At 44.0% G+C, this 25,704-nt stretch overlaps 1 protein-coding gene across 1 annotated transcript in view; it reads right to left on the bottom strand.

Annotated features, from left to right (window-relative positions):
- DOCK2 (dedicator of cytokinesis 2) overlaps positions 1-25,704 on the bottom strand; it is a 417,518-nt gene that overhangs the window by 337,344 nt on the left and 54,470 nt on the right. Inside the window, exons 12-22 of the mRNA XM_082621317.1 lie at positions 24,730-24,806; positions 24,017-24,142; positions 22,676-22,800; positions 17,388-17,486; positions 15,630-15,702; positions 15,412-15,515; positions 13,464-13,647; positions 13,222-13,319; positions 11,453-11,542; positions 10,292-10,392; positions 9,319-9,453 (exon numbers count right to left, since the gene is read on the bottom strand). Coding sequence (XP_082477443.1) covers positions 9,319-9,453; positions 10,292-10,392; positions 11,453-11,542; positions 13,222-13,319; positions 13,464-13,647; positions 15,412-15,515; positions 15,630-15,702; positions 17,388-17,486; positions 22,676-22,800; positions 24,017-24,142; positions 24,730-24,806 — 1,212 coding nt within the window. The remainder of the gene's footprint in view (positions 1-9,318; positions 9,454-10,291; positions 10,393-11,452; positions 11,543-13,221; positions 13,320-13,463; positions 13,648-15,411; positions 15,516-15,629; positions 15,703-17,387; positions 17,487-22,675; positions 22,801-24,016; positions 24,143-24,729; positions 24,807-25,704) is intronic.

Raw genomic sequence — 25,704 nt, 5'->3', positions numbered from 1 at the left:
AACTCATAAAATAGATAATAACTTAGAGAAAAGTAACTGTTTGACTATATCCCTTTGATGAGTTTTCTCTTCCATCCTGATCTGATGCCAAGTTAATGTTATCATAAAATAATTCCATTAAGTGCAATTGTGCAGTTTACTGAGCCATTACTGTCATCAAAAAGTGAAATTACATTCAAAGCCTAAAACAGAGGTTTACACAGGAATAAATGTCATTAACATGGCAAACAAATTACATGCAGGAGAAACAGAAATAGCAATATGACCAGAATTCCAACCCATCCTCAGCATAAACAGATGATCTCATTTTAATATTTATTCATACATGAACAGTGAAAACAAATCACACTGGCAAGTACCTTCAAGTTACATTCATATTTGTTCAAAAAGGCCGAGGCTTATGTATTCACTCTGACTGCAGGCTACACTGGGCATGCCTGAGCTTTATACAGACAACCTTGCTGCCTAAGATATTCATGACCTGCAGGATAAACTAGTATATAATATTTACATAAGAAGAAATTGAACTGGTGGAAAGATGAGGTGGAGGCCAGGGGAGGGAGGGCAGGATAGGTAGAATAAAGCAAGATGCAAAATAAAAAGGCAAAAGCGAGCATCAGAGAGCATCAAATCATCTGATGCTGAAGGCAATTAGAGAAAGGGCAATGATGTCTGGCCCTGGGTGACCAGAGCCAGATTGGGGGTGTCTGCTGGAGGTGAGAACCATGGTCCTTGGAGCCTGTGCTAATTCAGTGGCAGCCCCAGTGCAGGCAAATGGCACTGTGCATGCCATGGCCAGCCTGCCCAGGTCCCAGGTGAGGGCTGGGGAGCAGGAGGGCTCCTGGAGATGCGCTGCTCCCATGAGGATACTGAGGGCATTCCTCTCTCCCTGACCAGTGACTTGTTTCCAAGGGGTGTGAGCTCACCTGGACCGGCCCCATGTCAGCTTTTCTTTGTTCATTTCTTGCGAGGATATGAGGACAAAGTCACTGCTGCCGGGACAGCCTCGCCATGCTGGTGAGGACGCCCTTCCTGGCAACTCCTGCTCCAAGTCATCATGCTCTTCACTGAAGTCCTACTGTGCTTAGGGATGGATGGCAGCACCTAAACCCACACAGCCTCGCACCTCTCAGCAGCCCCAGCAGCGCCCAGCAAGTGGACCCTTCCAGCTGGAGTTGCTCCCTCTCAGGACAGCCCCTCCTCTCGGCCAGCCAGGCTTCCCACTTGCACAGCCTGGGAAAAGTGCCAGTTCTCAAATCTGCTTAATCAGGTGAGGTAGAATGCAAAGATTGCTCTACTGAGTCTTAGCTGTGTGACCTTTGAGCTTGAATTGAAGCCTCAGCCTCCTCATTTGTGAAAGGGGGATAGAAGTGCTGTCCCACTGCTTACTGAAGGAGTGCCTACTGTGTGCTGGGTGCTGTCCTCAGCGCTTGGAATGCAGCACAAAATAGTCAAAGACTCCTGTCCTCGTGGAGCTGACATTCTAGCAGGGAGAGTGCTAAAATGTCATAACTTATTATTGTATGTTAACATGTGATTAGTTCCATGGGGAGGAAAAATGACAGAAAGCAGGGTGAACGGGAGGGCAATCAGAAGTGCCAGGGGCCAGGTGACAGGCCCAGGCTGCTCTCTGGGAAAGGCTGGATGCTGCCTTATGCCCCCTTCCAGCCCCTCCTCCCCCACTCATGCACTCAGGCACCCACCACACCCTGGTCGGCTTGTTCCTCACCACATACAGGGAGGGTGAGACCAACCCCTTAGGGTCTTTTGAAATACAAAGAAAAATGTGTGATCAGGAGCATGACTCCTGTTCTGGGCTCTTGGGCCCACTTCAGTCTGTCTGTCTCAAATCTAGGTATTTTTGCTTCAATTTTATTTTATTTTTAAGAAAACAAAACAAAAATCTGCACTAATTTACCTGGTTTCATAGGAAAACTTTTTTTTAACTTTTTACATTTTTTGGTGTCCGTTTGTATAGAATAATTTGCTACATTTGTAAAATGTAAGAGGTATATAGAATATATGTATATTTCTAACGTAAAAAACATAATTTTTTTCTTCTCAAGATTTTTTCTTAAGAGGAGAGAAAGATATTTTTTCAGGAAAAACAAACTTTAAAATAAAAGAAGGGGAGAATAAAATCTACTTCTCCCCTTTCCCCAACCTCTGTCTACCCCTCTTTCCCAGGAACAAATCAAAAGGTGGATCGTCTTGTAAGGAACATAAACTTTTAGTCCAGAATGATGTCTTTTTCTCAATGCAGTGAGCTGTAGATTCTCTAGTTTGAGTCCTGCGCGTGGGAAGGGGGGCACTGAGGTAACATGGAGAGGAGCTGGAGGTGGGGGCGGCAGGGTAATGAATTTGTTTTCTTTAGTGAAGGAGGAATACTATCAAGCGTTTTGTATTCAGAATGTTGTGCAATATTTTGGAATGGAACATTGGTGTGTTTAGTTTAAAATTTAGATTTAGTTTAAAAACAAAACAAAAAGATTGATCAAATCTGTACAGTTTATATTGTTCCAGATTTTTTTAAGTTTGTATTAAAAGCATGATATATAATAACAAAAAAACAAACCAAAAAAAGAAGTGCCAGGGGCAGGGGTTGCCACTGTACATAAGGGAATGAAGGAGAAGTTTGAATAAAGCTGTAAAAGAGGCGAGTGGGTGAGCAAGCAGTTGTCTGGGAAGGGGTGCAAAGGCCCTGCACCGGGAATTTGAGTCACAGCAAGGAGGCCTGTGAGGCTGGCACAGAGTGAGAGAGGAGTAGGAGGAGGTGAAGTCAGGAGATGAGGGTCTCCACCGCACTTTTGTGAAGGCTGATGGAGATAATGAGTGAAATGCACTTAGCAGGACATCCTAACCGTGGGCACTCACTATGTGACAGGCACTGTGCCACATGCCTGATGTCCATTAGCTCAGTGAGTCTGCACGACCACCCTGCAAGGCTTGTTCCATACTTGCCTGTTTTACACACAAGGAAACTGAGCTTTGGGCAGATTAAATAATCTGCCCAAGGTCATAAACCTTCGTAACTGGTAGTGATAGGATTCAAAGGCAGAATTCAAACCCAAGTAGCCTCGCTCCAGAGACAGTGCCTTTACCCCCGGAGCTGACTGACTCGCAAGCAAAAGATGTGGATGAGTGTGGCCAAGGAGAAGCGTGTGATGGCAGAGCAGCCCCAGGAGAGGGATAACATGGAGAAGGAGGGGAAGCAAGAGCTAAGCAGGACTGTAACAAGAGCAGAAAGCATGAGGCCAAAGAAAAGACAGGCAGAGCAAGCAGGGAACAGAGGGAGAGCTGGGTACACAGCTGCTTGGGCCACAGGGGCCTGACCACACACACACACAGGGGAAGTGGGAGCCACAGACAAAAGCAGGGCCCATGCAGTGGGCCAGCAGCAGACCCAGGTGAATTCATGGAGCCATAAAAATTCCCTACATTGAGGTCCTCTAAATGCACAGACACCTGGTAAAGGTGTCCTGTCCTCCTAAAAAATAGAGAGCAAGAAATGTTTTGTATAGCATGAACAGTAAGCCAGATTGTGAGCATCAATCAAGACACTAAAACTTTCTCTTTCTAATCTGAGTTTTTGAAACAAGTACCCTTTCTGTCTCTCCTAGGTGAAAACATGATAACAGCTAACAGATTTATTTTGCTCACAGAAAAAATATCAGACACTACATGGAGGCTTTGTACCTGTAACCTCATTTCACCATCAAAACACTAAAAGCTGGTTTATCCTCATTCATGGGTGGGGAACCTGAGGCTCAGAGAGGTTAGGTCACTCACTAAGCCAGGTGCTGACAGGGACAGGAAGTGTCCAGTGTGAGCACTGACCATCACTGAGCCAACACTGCCCAGTACAGTGTGAACATAACCATGCCCCACACTGTCCCCTATACTCCAGCCTACGGCAGCACCAAGATTTACAAGGAACACAGACAAGCAGGAGCAAACGCTATTATCGCAGGACAGAGCTCTGGATCGTCTCTCATTCGGGAAGTCATCCTGACAGAAGCTCTGCAGTCTCATTACTATGTGCCTGGCCAGCAGGCAGGGGAGCTCTTCCTGGACTGTCCACCACGTGCATCAGGGAAGCATGGACTACCACAGACTCTGAGTAATTCCACAGGCTCAGAAACCTTGGGGACCAGCTCAGCTGGTTGTCTGAGGTTCAGGAAGGGGGGTTTATAAAGAAACTCAATGCCTAGAACATAATCACTTCGGCTCCTTCTGAATGTTCCTCACTATGCTGTATACCTCCCAGGGGCTCAGTCAATCTAGAAAAGCCCAGTGGATATGGGTCATATTTATGGCCACTCAGCATCTTTTGGACTCACTTCCGACAAATTAGAATTCCCCATATTTTGAAGCCTGCCTCCCTAGGACAGAAGCTCAAACCTGCTCTGCCAGCTGCCATTGAAACTATGGTACAGGTATGTGCCCAGAGACACCTGTACAGACTTTGACTCAGGAGCTACTGACATAAGAAGAGGGGACAGGAAAATCATTTTCTTTGGCTATGTGACAGAAATGAATGATTCTTACAAAAATTCCAATCCCGTACAAAATAAATGCACAGAAATCTCTTGAATTTCTATACACTAATGACGAAAAATCTGAAAGAGAAATTAAGGAAACACTCCCACTTACCACTGTAACAAAAAGAATAAAATACCTAGGAATAAACCAACCTAAGGAGACAAAAGACCTGTATGCAGAAAATTATAAGACCCTGATGAAAGAAATTAAAGATGATACAAACAGATGGAGAGATATACCATGTTCTTGGATTGGAAGAATCAACATTGTGAAAATGACTCTACTACCCAAAGCAATCTACAGATTCAATGCAATCGCTATCAAACAACCAATGGGGCTTCCCTGGTGGCACAGTGGTTGAGAGTCCGCCTGCCGATGCAGAGGACACGGGTTCATGCCCCGGTCCGGGAAGATCCCACATGCCGCAGAGCGTCTTGGCCCATGAGTCATGGACGCTGAGCCTGTGCATCCAGAGCCTGTGCTCTGCAACGGGAGAGGCCACAACAGTGAGAGGCCTGCATACCGCCAAAAACAAAAAACACACAAAAAAACCCCACAACCAATGGCATTTTTCACAGAACTAGAACAAAAAATTTCACAATTTGTATGGAAACACAAAAGACCTTGAATAGCCAAAGCAATCTTGAAAAAGAAAAACAGAGCTGGAAGAATCAGGCTCCTTGGCTTCAAACTACACTACAAAGCCACAGTAACCAAGACAGCATGGTACTGGCACAAAAACAGCAATATAGAATCAATAGAACAGGATAGAAAGCCCAGAGATAAACCCACGCACATATGGTCACCTTATCTTTGATAAAGCAAGAGTATACAGTGGAGAAAAGACAGCCTCTTCAATAAGTGGTGCTGGGAAAACTGGACAGCTACTTGGAAAAGAATGAAATTAGAACACTCCCTAACACCATACACCATACACCAAAATAAACTCAAAATGGATTAAAGACCTAAATGTAAGGCCAGACACTAGCAAACTCTTAGAGGAAAACATAGGCAGAACACTCTATGACATAAATCACAGCAAGATCCTTTTTGACCCACATCCTAGAGAAATGGAAATAAAAACAAAAATAAACAAATGGGACCTAATGAAACTTCAAAGCTTTTGCACAGCAAAGGAAACCATAAACAAGACGAAAAGACAACCCTCAGAATGGGAGAAAATATTTGTAAATGAGGCAACTGACAAAGGATTAATCTTCAAAATTTACAAGCAGCTCATGCAGCTCAATATCAAAAAATCAAACAACCCAATCCAAAAATGGGCAGAAGACCTAAATAGACATTTCTCCAAAGAAGATATACAGATTGCCAACAAACACATGAAAGGATGTTCACCATCACTAATCATTAGAGAAATGCAAATCAAAACTACAATGAGGTATCACCTCACACCAGTGAGGTGTGGGCATCATCAGAAAAATCTAGAAACAATAAATGCTGGAGAGGGTGTGGAGAAAAGGGAACCCTCTTGTACTGTTGGTGGGAATGTAAATTGATACAGTCACTATGGAGAACAGTATGGAGGTTCCTTAAAACACTAAAAATAGAACTACCATACAACCCAGCAATCCCACTACTGGGCATATACCCTGAGAAAACCATAATTCAAAGAGTCATGTACCACAACGTTCACTGAAGCTCTATTTACAGTAGCCAGGATGTGGAAGAAACCTAAGTGTCCATCAACAGATGAATGGATAAAGAAGATGTGGCACAGATATACAATGGAATATTACTCAGCCATAAAAAGAAACAAAATTGAGTTATTTGTAGTGAGGTGGATGGACCTAGAGTCTGTCATACAGAGTGAAGTAAGTCAGAAAGAGAAAAAGAAATACTGTATGCTAACACATATATATGGAATCTAAAGAAAAAAAAATGGTTCTGAAGAACCTAGGGGCAGAACAGGAATAAAGATGCAGACGTAGAGAATGGACTTGAGGACACAGGGAGGGGAAAGGGTAAGCTGGGACGAAGTGTGAGAGTGGCCTGGACATATATACACTACCAAATGTAAAACAGATAGCTAGTGGGAAGCAGCCATATAGCACAGGGAGATCAGCTAGGTGCTCTGTGACCACCCAGAGGTGTGGGATAGGGAGGGTGGGATGGAGATGCAAGAGGGAGAGGATATGGGGATACATGTACACGTATAGCTGACTCACTTTGTTATATAGCAGAAACTGGCACACTATTGTAAAGCAATCATACTCCAATAAAGATGTTAAAAAAAAAAGTTCCAATCCTTCTCAACAAGTTTTCTTCCTCTCTTACCCAAGTGCATCCTGCATACTGATACAGGAAAATCCCTAGCCCTTGTAAATGCTCATGTGCAGCATGCCCAAAGAAAAAATGGCAGGGAACAATTAATGGGGACTGGATCCGCTGTAACTATGCACACGAGGAAAGACAAAGGAATAACAGGAAACAGAAACACAATACCAGACACAATAAGCTCCCAAAGCAATAATTATATTACAATTTCCCACCAGCTGGCTTAGAAATCTCAAAGCACTGAAACGTCTATCTTCCATTCCCAAGTAAAGTTCCCTTCTAGTTTGGGGTAATACTACCATCACTTCCCAATGTCCCTGAGGCTCCACTGAAGAGAACCCATTGTGAAAGATTCTAGAATGAACAAGACCTACTACCTTCCCTCGGCACTCCTTGCAGGTCAGCCTATATTTCTGATCATGAGAAAGGATTCAAGCTTATGTCTGGATTACCTTCGAGACATCTCCTCTGACCAAATGACTTCTCCTAGGCCCCAGAATGCACTTCATCCAACAAGCATTCTTGAGTGTCAGTGATGTTCTATATATGCTATGCTGGGGGTACATAAGAGAATAACAGATTATCCCACTCCTTAAGAAGCCAAAACTTACTTAGAGTTCCCGCAGCACTGAATTTTTACTGAATGAAGAGCTGGGGGCACTGCAAGATGACATGCCCTCAGGTAGAAAAGAAGAAAGCAGATGTACAAATGCTCTTTGTTCCAGTGGAGGAAAGAGACGAAGACTAAGAGAGGTAAGACAAGGAGGAAGGAAGGAAAGGAAGAGAGGGAGGGAGGAAGGAAAGAAATAAGGAATGGGCGGAGGGAGGAAAGAGAAATAAATTAAAAGGACAAACTGAGGCATAAGATATGATACATGGAAAAGATATGTTCTTGTAGATATGAAGTTCTCGCTTGGAGATGGGATAAGATATCATTGCCTAATCTGGAATTACAACGTTTGAATCCTTGAACCTCTCCAAGAGTTCAACTCTTAGGAAGACCCATAATTGTCTCTTACTGGTTTTCAAATAATTCAAATATCCTTTCAAGTTCAAGAATACCCCTAAGACTTCAATACACAGTCTCTGCCTTGACTATCTGACAAAAGAGAGGAATCGAAACAGGTATTTCACCTTTAGAATAGCCTAAGTGACATATGTTTTGTGACATGGTTCAAGACACTCATCTCTTTCTATTCATCAACTGAAATATCAAAGAATTCTCCTACAAAGGAGAATCTCAAATAATTACCCATTTCAGCTGCCTCTGAGTATGAAGCTTTCATAACTCATCCAATGTCTTGATCAGAATGATGATTTACGGACTTCTACTTTTTTTTTTTTTTTTTTTGAGAAACCATCCCTTCAAGTAAACAAGTTCACACCATAACTTGCTGACCTGACCCATGGCTCCAGAGGGGAACATGTGACCATAAGTACACAATCTGCATATTCATTCTCCTGGTCACACTGTTCAAGACCTTAGCACATGACCCAAGATAGTTCTTGGCATAGGATTTTGGTCGAACAACAGGGAACCTAGAGTTGCTTAAGCTAGTAGAATATGAATCTGAGTTTCCCAGTGCCTTCCCCATTGGAAAACTTGCCTCAGAAGGCAGCCAACAAAAGGAGAGCAGACCCAAGATCTAGAGAGACAGAGACTACCCGAACGACACTAAGTATCTGGATCCAGCCGTACCGAAGGCTAAGTACCCCCAAGATTTTTCAATAATGCGAAATAAAATAAAGTCCTATTTCCCCGAGTCAGCTTGAGCTGCATGCTCTTCCTTTGCACCGATAAGAATCCGGACAATACATTTCCTGTATGCTTATTTCCCGTCACACACAACCAACCTGGTCACACACACAACCAATTCCCTGCCTAACTCTACCTTGTAGCCAGGAGACACATAAATTGTTATTTTGCAGGTTGCATTGGAATGACTCCACCTCTAAAGCCTTTTAAACGGGTAGCTAACCTCTGTGATGCTGACCATCGAATATCAAATCTCTTAGGTGCTCTAAAATGTCAGCTCACTTTTTGGCCACTAGGATTTCACGGACAGGAGGATCAGCTGCAAATACCTGCTCATCTGTCATGTGCATCCTCCTAGAGCCAAATAAATGTCAAATTCTCTGAGTTCTGCTTCCCCATCCCCATGGAATACAGATTCCTGGAAGGTTTTCATCATATCTCAAATCAAATGAAGAATGTTAGATGAAATGCAGAAGAGCCTCAAATCACAAATCATAGTCACTGGAGGAGACATAACTCTTCAACATATGAAGATTTCTTCTTTTTTTCCCCAAATGAACTTGGAACAATTATTACCTATTCATAACTCTCTAAGTTGGAATTTTAAGCTGTTTTTGATCAGCAGCTGGTTATAATTTTGTAAGAGTTTCTCCAATGGCACAATACTGCTGTACCCCAGAGGAATTGCAGAGCTAATCAATCACTCTTACATAACTAGTACTCACTGTGAAAATAATGTCCTTGACCGAACAATGAACTTGAACACATATTCCAAAGCTTTCAGCGTTCTTAAAATTGGCTCACATTGCTCTCCTCTGCTGGAGGTATCCAAGTAAGTCTTCAGCACCATCATCAATTTCCTGAATAAAGGATTATATTTTCAAAATACATCTCTTTTCAGCCCACAGCATGGTAATTAGTTTGTTTACTAAATTATAAGGCATTCAATCAAAGGTTAGAGGTGATGGTATAGCCAAGCTCACTTAGTCATTTACACCATAAAAATAATTCTGCCTAAAAATATATGTTTAATACAGGGAGTGAATAAGTATTTCCTGTCCATAAAAAGCCAGCAAAGGAAAAAGTAGTGAGAAAAAAATATTTTGACTGGGAAAACTAGTCACAGTGAGGATGTGAGGAGGGATGATGGTGGTGATAATGTTCTTTTCAGCTTCTTCTTCCCACAGAAAATGTTCTTGTAATATCATGGAACTCCGTTGCCTGGAAACTGACCATGTTTCTTTATTACCAGCAGGGTAGACTTCGAACTACTTGGCCTGCTTTTCCAGGTCCCTTCACAAACGGGCCTCCACCAACTTTTCCAGCATCATCTCTGATCTCTAACCCTCAGTTCTCTATACACAAGCTGTACTGAGCTACCTGTCATATGCACTTCCTTCTCTCTAGCCTTTGAATCCCAGTGTGTATCGCAAGTAGCTGTTCAATAAATGATAGCTGACGGACTGACTGACTAAATGAATGAATGAATGAGCAAACACTTCCATGTACTTCTGCCACCATAAAATATTCATACCAACCTATGAGTTTGCATATTTTTATTTAATCCAAATAACACAGCCAGATTGGGTTTCGTCAAAAAAGGTAGAACTCACACAGGCTGGTGACCAAAAGAAACTACTCAAATTTTTGTGCCCTAGGCATCCTGGCAGGGCAAGCAGGAAGTACACAGTTACTTACTTGTAAGCTAGGGTAGCACTGAAATGCTGTTGAATGTAAGCCTCCAGAACGGTGTTGAAATGCTGGAATTTCCGGTCGGCAATGAGTCCTATTATGTAGATCTTGAGGAAGAAGCAAGGAATCAGTGTTTTGTGGGCAGACCCAGGACAGGAAGCTGTATTCACATGGCATAACTGAATCCCTATCAAATTCTTTTGCCCAGGAATTAGGTCACTAATATAGCTTCAGTCCTTTTCATTAAGGTAGTACCCCGCCTCAAAAGTATTTCACGAAGTATGCTAAAGGGTTTCACGATCAGATAAGCTTGAGAAATCTCAAGTTATCAAAACCTTAGACTGCCTTCTTTATTGCAGGCCTTATCAGAGTCTTCCATATGCTTATGTGCGTTGTAAATCTCCAAGAGAGTCATGCAATGGTCAACACTTCCCTAAGTTCTTTAATCAAAGGATCTTTTCGTCAGGAAGTATTTTTCCTTAGACACAGCTTTCTAGGAGGCCCTCTTGGGAAGCACTGGATTAAGTCACAGTTGTCTCCAAGTAAGCTCTATAAAAATGTAAATGTCACTGACACAAAGGGTTGACACATTCATACTTTATTGGTCACTGATACCTTAATGCAGATTTTTTTAATGTTTATTTTGACATGACATTGAGAAGATGTGAGTTGGGACAAGAGGAAGAACAGACCATTTCGAAAGGTGGAAAGGAGACAGATCTGCCTGGTGTACCACCCCCTCTAAAATGTTCTGGGGTGGGCAGGAGGAGTGTAACAACTGCTGAGTTGGAGACTGAGCAGGAGGAAGGTAAAAAAAGGGTTAGGAAACATTTTGGGTACTTTACAGCCTGGCCAAGGACTCACTCCCCGCATTCATGGAAAGCCAAAGCGACTATTCACGGTATCCAGCTTCATGTACTTTCAACCAGGGCCAATCCACCATCAGCACTTAAACACTCCCCTTTTAATCACCCTGCCCATACTTTCAAATGAACTCGAAGCAAACGAAGGGAAACAGCAACTCGTTCATTGGTCTGGTTGCCAAATGTTACAATGCCTCCAAAAAATTCATGAAAAGGGCCATGTGGGCCATAAGTTCTCTGTGTTCTCACAGTGAGACACACGTTAATGCCTAATGTCACTAAACACTGGCCCCCTCTCTCTTACCAAAGCATCAAAGACGAGGATGTCATACTCATTACTTTGAGAATGTTCCATCATGATGTTGAAGAGGGCATCCAGAGTATCCTGGAGAAACTGGGAAAAATAATGAAGGTCTTGTAAGAAAGAGTGTTGGTGACCCAGCAGTCCCACTCATCAGTGCTTACCCAAGAGAATGAGGGCACACATCCACCACGTGCCATGTTCAGGAGGGCCAGGTACTTTACTCACAAGAGCCAGAACTTGGAGCAACCCAGTTGTCCATCTTCAGCAGAGTGGATAAGTATAGGGTGGCATTTTCACATTATAGAATACTCCACAGCAATAAAAGAAAGAGCAAACTACTTCAATGTGGAATGACGAATATAACTCTTGTGAGCATTGTGCAGGGTAAGATAAGTCAGACACAGAAATGTTTATTCATTACCACTCTCTTCTTATGAAATTCAAGAACAGGCAAAAACCCCATCTATAATGATGGTAGTCAGCTTAGTGGTTACCCCCGAATAGGTTACTAACAGAGAAGGGGTAAGAGGGAACCTACTGCAATGCTAAAAATGTTCTGTATCTTGACCTAGGTGGTGGGTACACAGTTGTGTACATGTGTAAAAATACACTGAACTGTACTCTTAAGATAAGTGCTCCGTACATATGTTACTATATGTAGAGTATACATCAATAATAACTTTTTTCTAAAAAAAAGAAAAAAAGAATGCAAAAGGGAGAGAACAGAATGCCCTTTCAGATGACTTTTCCAGGCTGCCAAAGGTGACAGGCCTTATAAAAGGATGTCTGGGGAATTTCCCTGCCATTGTTGAACCAGGTAGGTGGGTCAACAGTGCAGTTAAAGCACTGATCTGGAAATTCGACCATTGCTTCTCCATGTATGGGCAATTAACTAAAATTTGATACCCCTCCCTCCTAAGAGATGGGTCAATATTTCCTATAGTCGAAACACAGAGCTACTACATAAGGATGTTCAATCTCAGAGTTTCTAGCTGTACCAGGTTCCCAATGGAAACAAGATCACCAGGACCTCTGGGAAACACTTGTCCCAATTCATAGTGCTGGAGAGACAGTTGCTTTCATTAGATCTGCGCTTCAGACACTATATTCTCCACCACCATGTGGACACAACAATATGTCTGACATTTGCATTGTTTTCTGCTTGTTTCACCTAAAACGTGAGCTCTGATGTCTTTCCTTTCCTCATGCTTAATACATAACATTCTCGAAGCAGCAGAGACCAAGAATACTTTTTATTTCTAACAGCAACATGTAGATAATACTAAGAGCTCATACTACTATAGCAACTTACAACAACAAAAATAAATAATAGTTACTATTTGTTGAACTTTGTACATTTTCATAAGTGTTAGTTCAATTATTGTGCATTATGTGTAAGAGACTTGCTGAGTTAATTTTTAAATATTTATCATCTTGAATGCTCACAACCCTGCAAAATATGTCATATTGATAATACTATCCCATAAAGTTGGCAAGCAGTTGTACTAGGATCTACACCAAAGTTGATCTATTTCCAGAGACTGAGCACAACCATACTTTTCTCCTGCTCAAGATTCAGCATCACTGAACCTTATCATCCCCCAGATTTACCAATAAAGGCTTCTAATGCTGACTTGGGACACTGTATCCCATTGTCAGAAGCAAAGTTGTCCTATCTCCCTCAGCACTGCATCTCTCCCCTGAAGCCACCCATGATTTAAAGCTCTGTCACTGGTGGATGCATACAGGCAAAATGAAGCCCCACTGACCTTTACTACTTCTTCTCCATCGACAATCTTCAATTTTTCTAAATTCTCCTGTAGCAGTTGTGGCTTCATACGCCACTTCAGCAAACCCAGCAAACCCACTAAAATAGAGTCCAGACAAGCAAAATTACTATTACTGGTCTAAACTGTCTGTATCAGGACCTCCCCTGGCCTGCCCACACATAAACACACACACACACACACACACACACACACACACACAGAGCTATCAATGTTTCCGATACCATTCTGGGTGAGCTTTGTGGAGCACACCAGCGTAGAAATGGAGAATACATCCCGGGAGCTGACAGAGAGCCCCCCAACACTGCTGGAGCTTCGACTCAAGGTAGCCCCCTTGTTTTCCACATGGTGTCGGTAAGAAGGAAGAGTCAGGTAAGCACTGGCATCCTCCATCTTCTTGCTGTCCCCCTGGAAACAACACCTTGGTTACTTCCCCAAGCCAAGGGTATGCACCCAATGCTACACAGAGTTTGCAGTGGCCAGATTACACACTGTAGGTAGAGAGGATCAGCAACAGTGAGGGACATCGTAAGAGGAGCAGTGAACATCAGCTGGTAAGGTAGGGCTGTTTTTCCACAAAATAGGCGAGAACCCAAGGTTACGTTAATGGGAAAGGGGTTGATCCACCACCTGAAGGCTCTGTGGACTTCATTAATGGCACAGAGGGAACTGAAGATTCGCCAACAGGATATTTTAATTCATTCTAAGTTTTATAAGATCTTAACACAAACACGCCCACCAGCAGGATAAGGAATCAGCTTAAAGAAGTTAACAGCAAAGGCACTAGATTCCGAAAGTGATGGTATTTAGACCCTCTTCTACCATTTCCATGCCTGTGTCATTTGGATACATTCCTTGGTCTCTCTGTGTCTCGTTCTTCTCAGGATTCAACTGAGAATTAATCATATTACCTAATTCTAGAAATCTGGAGCAGACCAGATGGCATAATGCATATAGAACACTTAGTAAAATGACAGACACATAAGTCCCTTGGCATGCTGAAATGAATGGCTAGAGGTAGGCATTACAGCAGTCAAGATTTACTGAGCCCTTACTCTGCACTAGATGCTGCACTAAGTTCTTTGTATGCCTTAGTTCATGTCATTTAAGCCTCACAACAGTTGTTACTGTTGTGTATACTGTTATCATCTCCAGTTTACAGATAAGGAGACTGAGGCTTAAGGAGGGTGACTAAATTGAAAACTGACTGCAGCTGGGACTCTGCCCCCAGTGCGTTCACAACCTTTTAAACCAAGAACTACCTTGATGCGTCAAAAATGAGAAAACAGAGCCTGTACGGAAGGAAAAGGGGTGTTCTGGAAAAGCCAAAGAGACTCAGAGAAGAGTAGTACCATGTTATGAAGCTTTGGTGAGGCTGTGTTTGTCATGCAGACCACAGGCAAAAGGGCAACTCCAGCCTCCAGTGCTGAGAAAGTCAAAGGCAAGGGTTTGATCCCTGTGCTGACCACTTGGGCTTGCCCCGTTTCATAGCCATACCCTTTGCCTCCAGCCAGGGGCTAGCTAGAGACACGCCACTGTCACGGGAGTGGTTGTGGGAAAGCACGCATATAAGATCAGGAAAATACTTCCCCACTTCTAGAGAACAGTGCAAGTCTCATGACGTAAAAATAACAGCAGCTGCCATCTATACTCTTTTACATGGTCCTTTTGCGTGGGTCATCTTATGGTCATAAACATGGCCATCACCACTTAAGGAAAAGGAAATAGAGACTCAGCAAGACATGTGAGATGACTCCAATTTAGTCAACAGCAGGATCGGGACCCTAAATTGTGATATTTTTTCCATTAGCTACAGTGAGGAATCTCTCAAATATTTCTTGCTGGTCTTCTGTACATCCCACAGGTGTCTTAACAGAGTCAAAGTCCACTCTGTATGTAACAATAACCTTCCATTTACTGAGAATTCCATGTACCCATCAATGTCATGTTTACATGCACTGACTCATATAATCCTCACAATTACTCACTGAGAGCTCACAGATGAGGACACGGAGGCCCAGAGAAGTTAAGACTTTGTACAAGGCCTCACACCTGGGAAGCCCCTATGTGTGTGACTCTGAGGTCCCTGCTCTTAATTACCAAGCCATCCTGCCATCTCCCCTTCACTTCCTGCATGCTCCCCACTGCAGAGTTCATCCCAGCTCACGGTACCTTTAGGACAACCAAGTCATGGCATCCGTCATGCAGAGTGGTCCCATCTTCCTTCATCAGCTTCACATAGGACATGGCAAAGTTCTTTTCTCCTTTATCCTTAGCTGAAAATAGCATTGTTGAGGTCAGGGGAAAAAAAATGATACTTGGGCCACCCAGTGATCCCACCCCTCTCCCCTTAGGGGTTTTGCAGAGATGCCATTTGGTTGGGCACTCACATTCCAGAGATGACCGATGTCGAAACATGAATCGCAGGTGGATCCTCTGCATGTCTTCGATAGGGACGGCCACCTCAATAGGCAGAAACCAGAGCTCAGGAGACCATGAGTTAAAGAGCCCTCCCCACTCCACCCCGCCCCACCCCCCGCAAAAGGCAGCCTGACCATTTAACTTAGAGTGCTGCGTGCTGATTTATTACCCAGCCATCAAGCCTGATGAACTGTAAATACGTTACATAAGAACTGGCTATGAAGAGAAAATAAAGTACCAAATGTAATCCATTTGGCAAATTGCATTCCCAGCCAATGAAAAGAGATCTGTAAATTATAGTGAGGAAAAACGAATCCCCCCAAATTGATATAAAAGTCACATAACTTTAGCGCAGGATTTAATGCGCTGCAAACTGCACAGTGCACATTTTCCTTACACACTCTAGGAGTTTGGGCAGTTGCAGCAGGGCTTAGAAAATTAACAGTGCCCATTAGGGGGCTTGCTGGGGGACTGTCATTTATGTAAATTAATAAAAATGCTTGAATCCAATCATATTCGGGAAAATCCTAAGCCTCATTCCCATCTTTGGTTTTTCCTCCAAGGACACTGGGCCAAGACAATCACCCCTTGGTCACCCAGTTTCACTGTCCAGTGAGTGGTCTGCTGTACCCTTGACTGAGGTGCTTTTGGCCTGTCTCTGGACTATCCCACCTCCCAAAGCCCCACAGCAATCCCTGTTATTATACAATTCAGGCCCAGACAGAGAAGCTTAGCTACCTGTGAGAAAACCACTCAGATTTTCTGTGGATACTTTCTGCTCCAGAAAATGAAATTTGAGCCCAAAGAGGTCCACCACTTGTTTGTGTGTCTCAGAGCACAAGAACTGAGAGTCACATGGGCAGCTGTTGTCCAATTCATTCTTTCACTGCATATTGAATCAATACTATAAGCTACAATCATGTGAAGCACGGGCCATGCTGACATAAGGCAGGGTCCCACTCAAAGAGCTCATGGCCCACACAGGGCAACACATAATTATCACCATGTGATGAGGGCTAGCAAAGAGATATAACTGGGGTACAAGAGAGCACAGAGAAGAGAAAACCACCTGGTCCAACAGCTCTCTGACCCCAAAGTTGGGTAGGTCATCACTTTTAAGAGAGTGAGTACAGGGAGACCCACTGAGGAAAACAGGAATATGGGTGACAACCCAAGAACCACTGAGGTTTGAAGAGCTACCTCTGAAAGGGAAGTCTTATGAATATCTTCAGTTTGGGTTCAGAGCACAGAGTGAGTGAAGACTGCTATTAATTACAAGGCAGAGACATTTGAAGCTGTGATCAAGCTTCACTGTCCACTAAATTAATTCCAAACTCCACTTCCAATGCACGATATTCCCTTCTACTTTAGTGTGACAATCTGGTAATGCAAATATTCCATCTGAGGTACCCTCCCAACAGGGTATCTACCAGGCATTAAATAGCTTTTTATAGCCTCACATTTGCTCCCAAGCTCTGTCACTCCTCACTGCTGAGCAGAACGACACAACCTGATGGCTTGGGCACAGTCCACAAGATCATCTGACAATGCCATGGTGGCTAGCTGCTGGGCCGGTGAAGGGTGATCAAGAGAACCGGGCGTTCGCCCACTGGGCCACTATTTCCACTGCCTGACACACCACCAGAGACATGCTAGGCTACTGCTTCAGATCTTAGGGAGTCTTAGAGTCCCCCAACTATTATCATCATCATCATTATTATTATTACCTTGACTGTTTCCATCCACCGTGGCTGTTTGACTTGATAGTACACGACGGACCGATATTCATTCATAGGTTTGTCCCCAGCTCCCACGCAAATTGCATTCTGACCCAAGAAAAATGAAAAGAGAGACAACACTATAGAATTGCCATTTTCTATGCTTGGGCAATTTTGGTCCCGAGGCCAAGCCTGGCCACAGGGCCTGGGATAACCCTGCCTTCTTTAAGCCTTCTGCCAGGTACCCTTCTACATTACGGATTTATACATGAATGTGCCCGGCCCTGGGAGCGACAGCTGCTTAACTATAGAAATTCTATTACTTGCATTCTGGAAACCACTGGAGCGCAGTAGGAGCTGATGTGGCTGCCCTATTGTCAATGGTAACCAGCCTTGGAGTTGCTGCGCGCTGCCAGTCTTATTAATTCTATTTGTTTCCTACATCTGAATTGCACAAAGTTACCAAACAGGCTCAGATCAGCCAAGCAGCAGCCCGTTCTGATGGATTTCTGATGCTAACACACCCAGGTGCTGGCGGGAGCTGGGGAAGGGGAGGGAGCTTGGGTTTCAGACAGACACATGGGCAGAGGGGGCTAAAGGAGCCCACAGTTAGGGAGCATCTTCCAGGTACCAGGCCCATGCTAAGCACTGGGATACAGGCATGAGTCAGAGAGTAAACCTGACATGAGGGCTCACAGTGCAGTGTAGGAGTCATTATATGAGCAGACAAATCACTAGGCAATGTGAAGTGATGACAGATATATGTATCCAGTTGTCACTTGGTATCCACAGGGGCTTGGTTCCAGGGCCCTCCCTTCCCTGCCACTGATTAAAAAAAAAAATCCACAGATGCTCACGTCCCTTATATAAAACAGTGTAAACAGTGTAGTACAGTCAAACTTCTGCACCTGCAGATGCAGAACCTGCAGATACAGAGGGCTGACTATATAACACTATGGAGCACAGAGAAAGGACACTTCAGTGTCCCCTAAAGACTCAGGGAATATTTCTTGGAGGTGATGACAGTTGAACATCTTGAAGAAAGGTTCCAAGTTGGCTTTGAGCAGAAACACAGGAAGGACATTCTGAGAGAGGGTGAGCACAGAGCAAGCATATCTACATAGGGTATTTATTCTTAAAAAATCACCCTCAGAGTAACAAGGAATTACCTTGCAATAGAGTATGCCAACCCCTAATTCTACCTCGTGTTCATTCTAGTTGTTTGGCCCCAAAACAAGATCTAAGGCAGGGTCACTCAGAAGGGGCCTAAGTTCAGTTTTTATACCAGAACAAGAGATTGCAACCTCAAGTCTTTAGAGATCTAGGGACATGAGGATTGGTTTTGCAGCCCCAAGCCCCCAAACTACAAAACTGTGTGCCTCTGGGCACTTTTATGGTGAGAGAATCCATGACTCTCACTAGAGTCCATCAGATTCTCCAGTGGATTTCCCACCAGGCTGAAGGACCAAAGCTGGCCACTCTGGGCCCCTGGGAAAGCAAGCTAAGCTGTGGGAAGGATAATTCTGTCCCTCTGTACTTCTGAGCTATAGGGAAAGAATAAGTTCAGTTTCAATATTGACTGATGCTACATATGACCAGATCAAACCCATTTGAAAATAAGGCTACAGCATCCTTTCAAAACTTATCTCTGAAAAAACAAGGACAACCAGGGAACTGCAAATGAGGGAAGACATACAACTCTCTTAATTTTCAATGGTATGGAGCCTTTCAGAACTTCTTGGGGTGCTGAACTAAAAACATGCTTCCAAAGTTGTCCTAACCATTTAGAGAGTGCTTTGTGTCCAGCATTATGCTAAGCCCTTTACACGAACTGCCTCACTTAATTCACTCCTCACAACCACCTCTGATGATTACCGTCATTATCCCCATTTCAAAACTGAGTAAACTGAGACCTTGAGAGGTTACGTCACTTGCCCCAAAAGGTACCAACGCCCGGACTACATTTCAGACCCTCTAACTCTTTGCCCAGTGTTCCCGCTGTAACAACCTAGATGGCTTCCAGTCTCCTAAGATTTATATCTAGTGACAATGATGGGCTTAGCATTTCTGTAGCTCAGCTGAATTCCACATAGCTTATAAAAACTGAAAATGCACATGTATCTCTGGTGAAAGTAAAGCTGCTGTACAGCATGCAGCTGAATCCCACAAAACTATCTTGATGATGAAAATTTTTGATTGCCTAAAGCTGGAGAAAACAGTCTCAGTATTATTCTGAGAAAGACCTAAGACAGCTCCCTCCCTCTCAACACTTCAGAGATAAAACCAAATGTCGCTGGGTGTGTAGAAAGAGCACTGTGACCAGGGACAGGGCCGGTTTTCGGGAAAATATAGATTTGTGCTTGTCTCCAGTGAACCTATTCAGTAATTTTCCCCATTGCCCACCCCCATGGCTCCCTGTTAACAACGAGGGCCCCTAATTGGCTTCAGGTCAGTAGAAGGAAGCCTGGAAACTTTAATGCCGACGTGGCCTTGGTGGACACACTTCAGCAGGAGGAAAAATCCGGCTCCAAACACAGGTCTTGTTTACCTCGTAGGAATCATCTGAGGAATAAATGACACCAGGGGTGTGAACGCATTTCGGGAGCCAGGAAGTGCTTTAGGCTGACAAGGTTGCTCTTATCATGGGAAGATGCCAGTTGGTGTCCACGAGGCAGTAACCAAGCCTGCGACGGCTCTACCTTTCTGGTAATAGTGAACTTCAATGAACACCTGTCATGTCAATTACCTCAGGTGGCATTCACAAGAGTAAGGTGCCACTGCTGGTCTCATTTTCAGACAGAGTCTCCTAGGCGTAGAGAGATTATGTAATTCGCTCCAGGTCATCCTGCTAATCCGGGCTGAGCTGGGCTTTCCGCCTGGATGCCTGGCCCCAGAGGTCATGTCTTAACCACTACACAGCACTGCCCCCCATGCCCTACCTCCAGCCCTGTAAACTGGCTGGTCTCAGAAGAGCAGAGGTTTCTCAGCCCTGCATCGGAGCATTTTTACTTCTTGAACTTGCTTTAGGTACCCCCGCTGGATTGTCTGTTTGACCCCCTCAGATCCTTTCCATGGCTTCAACCTGAAGTTGGTCTGCTTTTCCTAAATGTTACCTCCTTCCTGTTGTTGAGTATTTACTACATACCAGGTGCCTTACACCTACCATTTTGTATAAACAGCAACCCCACAAGAAAGAGATTATTATTCCTCTTTCATAGACATGTAAACTTGCCCAAGATCACACAGCTAATAGGAGGGGAGGGTGGGATTTGACTGCTGTCAGTTTGATCTCAGAGCCCAGCCTATTAGCTTCTCTGCTATGGGTCATCCTGAGCAAGGCCGTTGAGACCCCAAAGTGAGCCAAGGACAAGTCTATCTAACCTACTCTATCTTCCGACCCTGCTCTTCCTAGGAGCAGGAGGACAAATCGATACCCCTAAAGGGGACTGTTCCCACCAACATCAAACAGGAACGTTTAAGTGTGCTGCCCGACACTTAATCAGGCAGTAATATTTATTTCTGCAAGTAGAGAAAGACAAGCCTCCCACAGGCTTCCTTAGCAATTTGCAATAGTCAGTCAACTGAACTCCCCCTAACTTCCCTCATAGATGAAACTGCAAATTATCACTGTGCCCCACAGTTACCTCTCCATTTCTGCCCCCAAATTCCTGCCTATATATTCATCTTTGATAAGTGCGTCTGTTCAGCCTGGTTGGGTGTGACACGAAAGGATGGCAGCGTCGGAAGTACAAATGGTTCAGAAACGAGATAAGAGGTCTGCTTTCCCATTAACTGTTCCTTCTAATTTGTCCTTCGGCAGCGTCGAAGGCAAGCACATCAGTGTTTTAAAAAATGAGGCTGAGGTTAAAAAGTTCTCCAACAGGTAGTTGGATAAAAATGACTTCAAAGCATGGTCTATACATTTGTGAAACCCAATTTCCCTTTCAGATAAAAACCCTCTGCTCTTCCTTTGTGTTTCTTTGAGCAAAGTGTTTCTTACTTATTTTATTTTTCAGAAAAGTTTCAAAATCCAACAAAAAGAGGATTACGTTAAATCCTTGGATTTTGCTCAACTAGATATTAATTAATGGGACCAGTCTTTTCGAACAAAAAGGTAATTGCAATTTCTTTAAATTTAAAAAATAATTACGAATCTTCCCAGAATTTGACGGGAGTGGTTATTAGCCTCATTTTTTAAATGAGAAATAAACTGGAGGATTTTTTTTTAATGTACAGGCATTAGAGTGAAGTGTTTAATAAGCGGGACTGGAACCTGAAATCAAACCCCATCTCTGCCATATACTAACTTTATGACCCTGGGAAAGTTGTTTCACTTGACAAAGGTTTAGTTTCCCCCTTTGTAAAAATGGGGAAAATAACAGTAATGCATCCTACTTATCACAGTGCCTGGTATGTAGCAATGCCTCTGTGAATGCTAGTTATTCGCAGGTAGAGGGTAGCAAAGTCTGCCTGAGCTCCAGGCCCCCAGGCTAAAGCAGAAGATCTATCAGTATTCACACCCCTACGCTCCTGTGTTATCTGATCACCTACTGCGGCCTAAGAGGAATATCTGCCCACGCTGAAACTTCTGCTGAGAGCTGATTGTATTTTCAGCTAAGTACTCTGAAAGGAGAAATTGAGAAGCAAAACCCTCCCACACACTGGACACAGCTGCTGACAACCTTAAAGGAAATCTAAGTAAATAAAGGTAAACACACATGACAAATATTGTACAGGACATATGCTGTATGAATACAGCAATATGCTTTGCATTCTTGAATTCACTCTGCTGGTCCTCTGGAGACCAATTTACGGATAAGGCTTTCCACCAGGATGTCTGGCTGAGTGCTAGGGAGTTAGATCAAGTATTGGGAATGTCTGTTTTGAGGACATCCTGAGTCTTCACACCAACCCAAGGCTCTGTATTGATCCTTTTTCTTGCCATGGAATTTTGCCTGAATCAACCAGCTCAGGTTTCGATGAGAACAACATGTTAACTGTGAAAAGCTAACCTATAAACTGAGGTGCCAGGCAAAAAAAAGGAGGAGAGGTCATGAAAGGAAAGGGACAGACAATGAAAAGCCAACCGCTTTGGTGTGAAGAAAGAACACCACCAGGTCTTATTACGGGCTACTGTGCCAGCCAAGCTCTAAAGGTGTACATCACCTTACCCAACACCACCCTGCAGGCCCCTGGCATTTAGAGAGCGGGATCGGGAACGGGAAATGAACATCTTTATGAACAGAGGCACCCCAGGGGAGCCCTGTCACCCGGAGCAACAGCAGAGGGTCCCTTACAGGAAGCGTTTTGCCATCCTCCGCGCACACACACATGATCACTTCCACATTCCTCTGAGTGGTCTTGTTGTACTTGTCAAAGTCACCTTGTAAGAGAGTGATGTAGATGTCGTTCCTGATGTCCCCTGTGGCACAGGGAGAGAGACAACAGTTGGAGTCTGTGTAGCAGGAGAGGCACTGACTAGAGGGCGCGGGGAGTTGGGGAGCTGGTGGAAGTGCCACACCTTGTCTGTTCATGGAGTTAAAATCAGAACAATTTGGAAAAGCATTTTTACTTCATCAGGGAGGCTGGAGCAGTAGGTAACGAGAGGATGGAGGAACAGTAGGAAATTAGTTGCAAAAAGGGAGGCAGGATGGTCACGACTGGCCGTATTTTTTTCTCCATTAAAAGTCATTTAAATTTCATGCTCTAGTGACACCTTCTGGGAAGGCAAAGGCAAACTCCAATTGGATTGATCTTGGAGCGTGAATAACAACCACAGACGGTTCCCTCCGCAGATCTCTTACTGTGCAGAGGCAGACAGAATGACTTTCTGTGTCCGAGGAACACGGATGGGGTGAGGGACAAGGTGTGGAGGGTCTTCAGGAATGGGGGGGTGAGAGCTGAAAACCCTACAGGGGAATGCACAAGGGACTGATGTCTCAGTAAAGCAGGCATAGATAAATTACAACACCAGTGGACCACCATGCGACTGTGGAAAGAAGGGGTAAGTCAGCAAGAGTGGTTATGGACACAAGTCCTAGACTCAAGTTTAAGGCAAAGAGGGAAGTTTCAAAAGAGTGTTATCATGCAGTCCCATTTACTTTCTTTTATTACATACACATTTGGAAAATACGTATCGTGGTTACTTCTGGAGACAAAGATTTGAGAGAGCTTTCAAGGTTTCACTTTAAACCTTTTCATGCCCTTCGGACATTTTACAATGAGCGTGGACTCTTCTGGTAATAAAAAAACAGCTTAGCAATTTAAGAGAATGTCAGTATTCACCCCAGAAGGAGTGAAATTATTCCACGTGTAGTAAAGTGGAAAGGATGTCCATGATAAATTATTAAGTGAGAAGTGAGCTGCAGAACGCTATGTAAAGTATAATAAGTAATGGTATATAAAGTATATGAAGTGTGATTCCCATTTGTGGGGGGGTGCATGTGTGTATATTTATGTGTTTGTGTTTATTATGTGAATGCATAGAAGATTTTTGGATATACAACAATTGTTTTCAGTGGTTACCTTCAGAGAGAGAAATAGAGAAAAGCAGTAGAAAAGAAGTAGTTGACTCTTTAAAAAGAAAATGGATCACACCAGCTAGACCACCCCCAGCCCCACCCAGGGGGAAGGAGAACCTGGCATGATGATCTCCGGGAAGCCCAGCTTCCTGGCCACCACGGTGGTCCTGTCCACCAGGTGTGGGTAGTCCTTGCGGATCTGAATGATGTCACCCACAAGCATCTTTATGGTCACCCAGAGGCCTGGAAGGGAACACTCATGGTGAAGAGTCAACTTCAAGGTGTCCCCTCAGCCTCACCCTCCCATCATCTCTCCCCTTGGTCTCTCTCTGGAGGAGACCATGGAAGCAGGGACAAGCGGCCACAGATGCAGTGACCCAGCCCTGGGGGAGGATGTAAGGCAGGATGCAGAGGGGCTCTGGAGCAAGACACCTCCAACTTAAATCCCACAGGTTATTTCTAGCAGGGTCAGCTTCTGTCAAATCATTGCACCCCTCTAAACCCAGACTTTGTAAAGTGGGTTTGATATCATCTATCTCACAGGACCGTGGGAAGGATGAAATTGAACAAGGAAACATTTTACAGTGCCTGACACACAGGAGATAGGCTATACCAATTCCCTTCTTCCTTCAGGCACTAGGACATGCCTCCTTCTGCTTCCCATTTAGAGATGTCCAGCTCTGTAGGTCACAATCCCCCATTCCTCACAATGGTCCGTCTGGAAGGAAGGCTATGTTTCCCAGGGTTTAGGAGTTTGATCTGTTTGCCACAGAATCAAGGGATCTCAAGCTGAAGTCAGGCCCAGCCCACTTGGCCTGTTGGCACTCTACCTTGCCCTCCGCTGTCTCCCTTGGAGGCTGTGACTTTGCCCAGCAGGCTGTGCAGGAAGTCATTCTCAGCTGTCACCCTAGAAAGGAAAAGAGAGCACAAAATACTTGCGTGGTACCCTCATGGAGTCCCTACCTTGTGGTTCCAGGAGCTCCAGAAAGCTGCCCAACCCCTCCATACACCTTAGGTGAAAAGTAAGCCTGCCCATGTCAGCTCAGAGAGTGTACCTGCCATCAAGAAGCACATCTCTCTTTTTCACAAAGCAACATGGCTCTGAAATTAGGGGAATACCAATGCTACAAGTAGAGGCCATTTTTATTCCTAGGAAGACTCTTAAAAAGGAAGGATTCCCAAGCCCTCAAAATGAGTATCTGCTCAGCAAGGTGGAAAAGGCTTTATCTGCTCATGCTAAGTCCTAATCACATGACTTAGAGTCACTGACCTCATTATCTGTAACAAAACACCATCCTCCTTAGACAAACAAGGACAAAGTTCTCAAACTGGGGGTCCTGCTTTCTCAAACTTGTTTTAGGTCAAGGAAACGATATTCACCCTCATTACCCTCCTCTAAAGTCATGGATATTTCTACCCGCAAGAATTAGGTTCTGATTTCCTATTATATGCTCCTGATATGCTGCTGCTTCACAGCTTCGTGGTCCCTGTCATACTTAATCTTTTGTTCATTTAATTCTGCATCTAAACATAAGCTTCAGGAAGACAGGGCCACGTCGACCTTGTTCCCCACCTCATCCCCCCACGCCTGGCACAACGCCCGGCCCTCTGACAGCCTTCAGTCAAAGTCCATTGAATAAATACCATCTGATGAACACATAGGTGAGGAGCTGGTTGGTTTTTTTTTTTTTCACCCCAAATTCATAGTTTATCTAAGGGTTCAATCTTGGTGGTGTACATTCAATAGGTTGGGACAAATATATAATAACATAGGTCCATCCCTCCCACACTCCTGATAACTACTC

Source organism: Mesoplodon mirus (genome assembly GCF_964341445.2).
Source record: "Mesoplodon mirus genome assembly, chromosome: 5".
Taxonomy (NCBI): Eukaryota; Metazoa; Chordata; class Mammalia; order Artiodactyla; family Ziphiidae; genus Mesoplodon; species Mesoplodon mirus.
The sequence above is the reverse complement of the archived record's forward strand: the minus strand, read 5'-3'. Positions and strand labels throughout refer to the sequence as shown.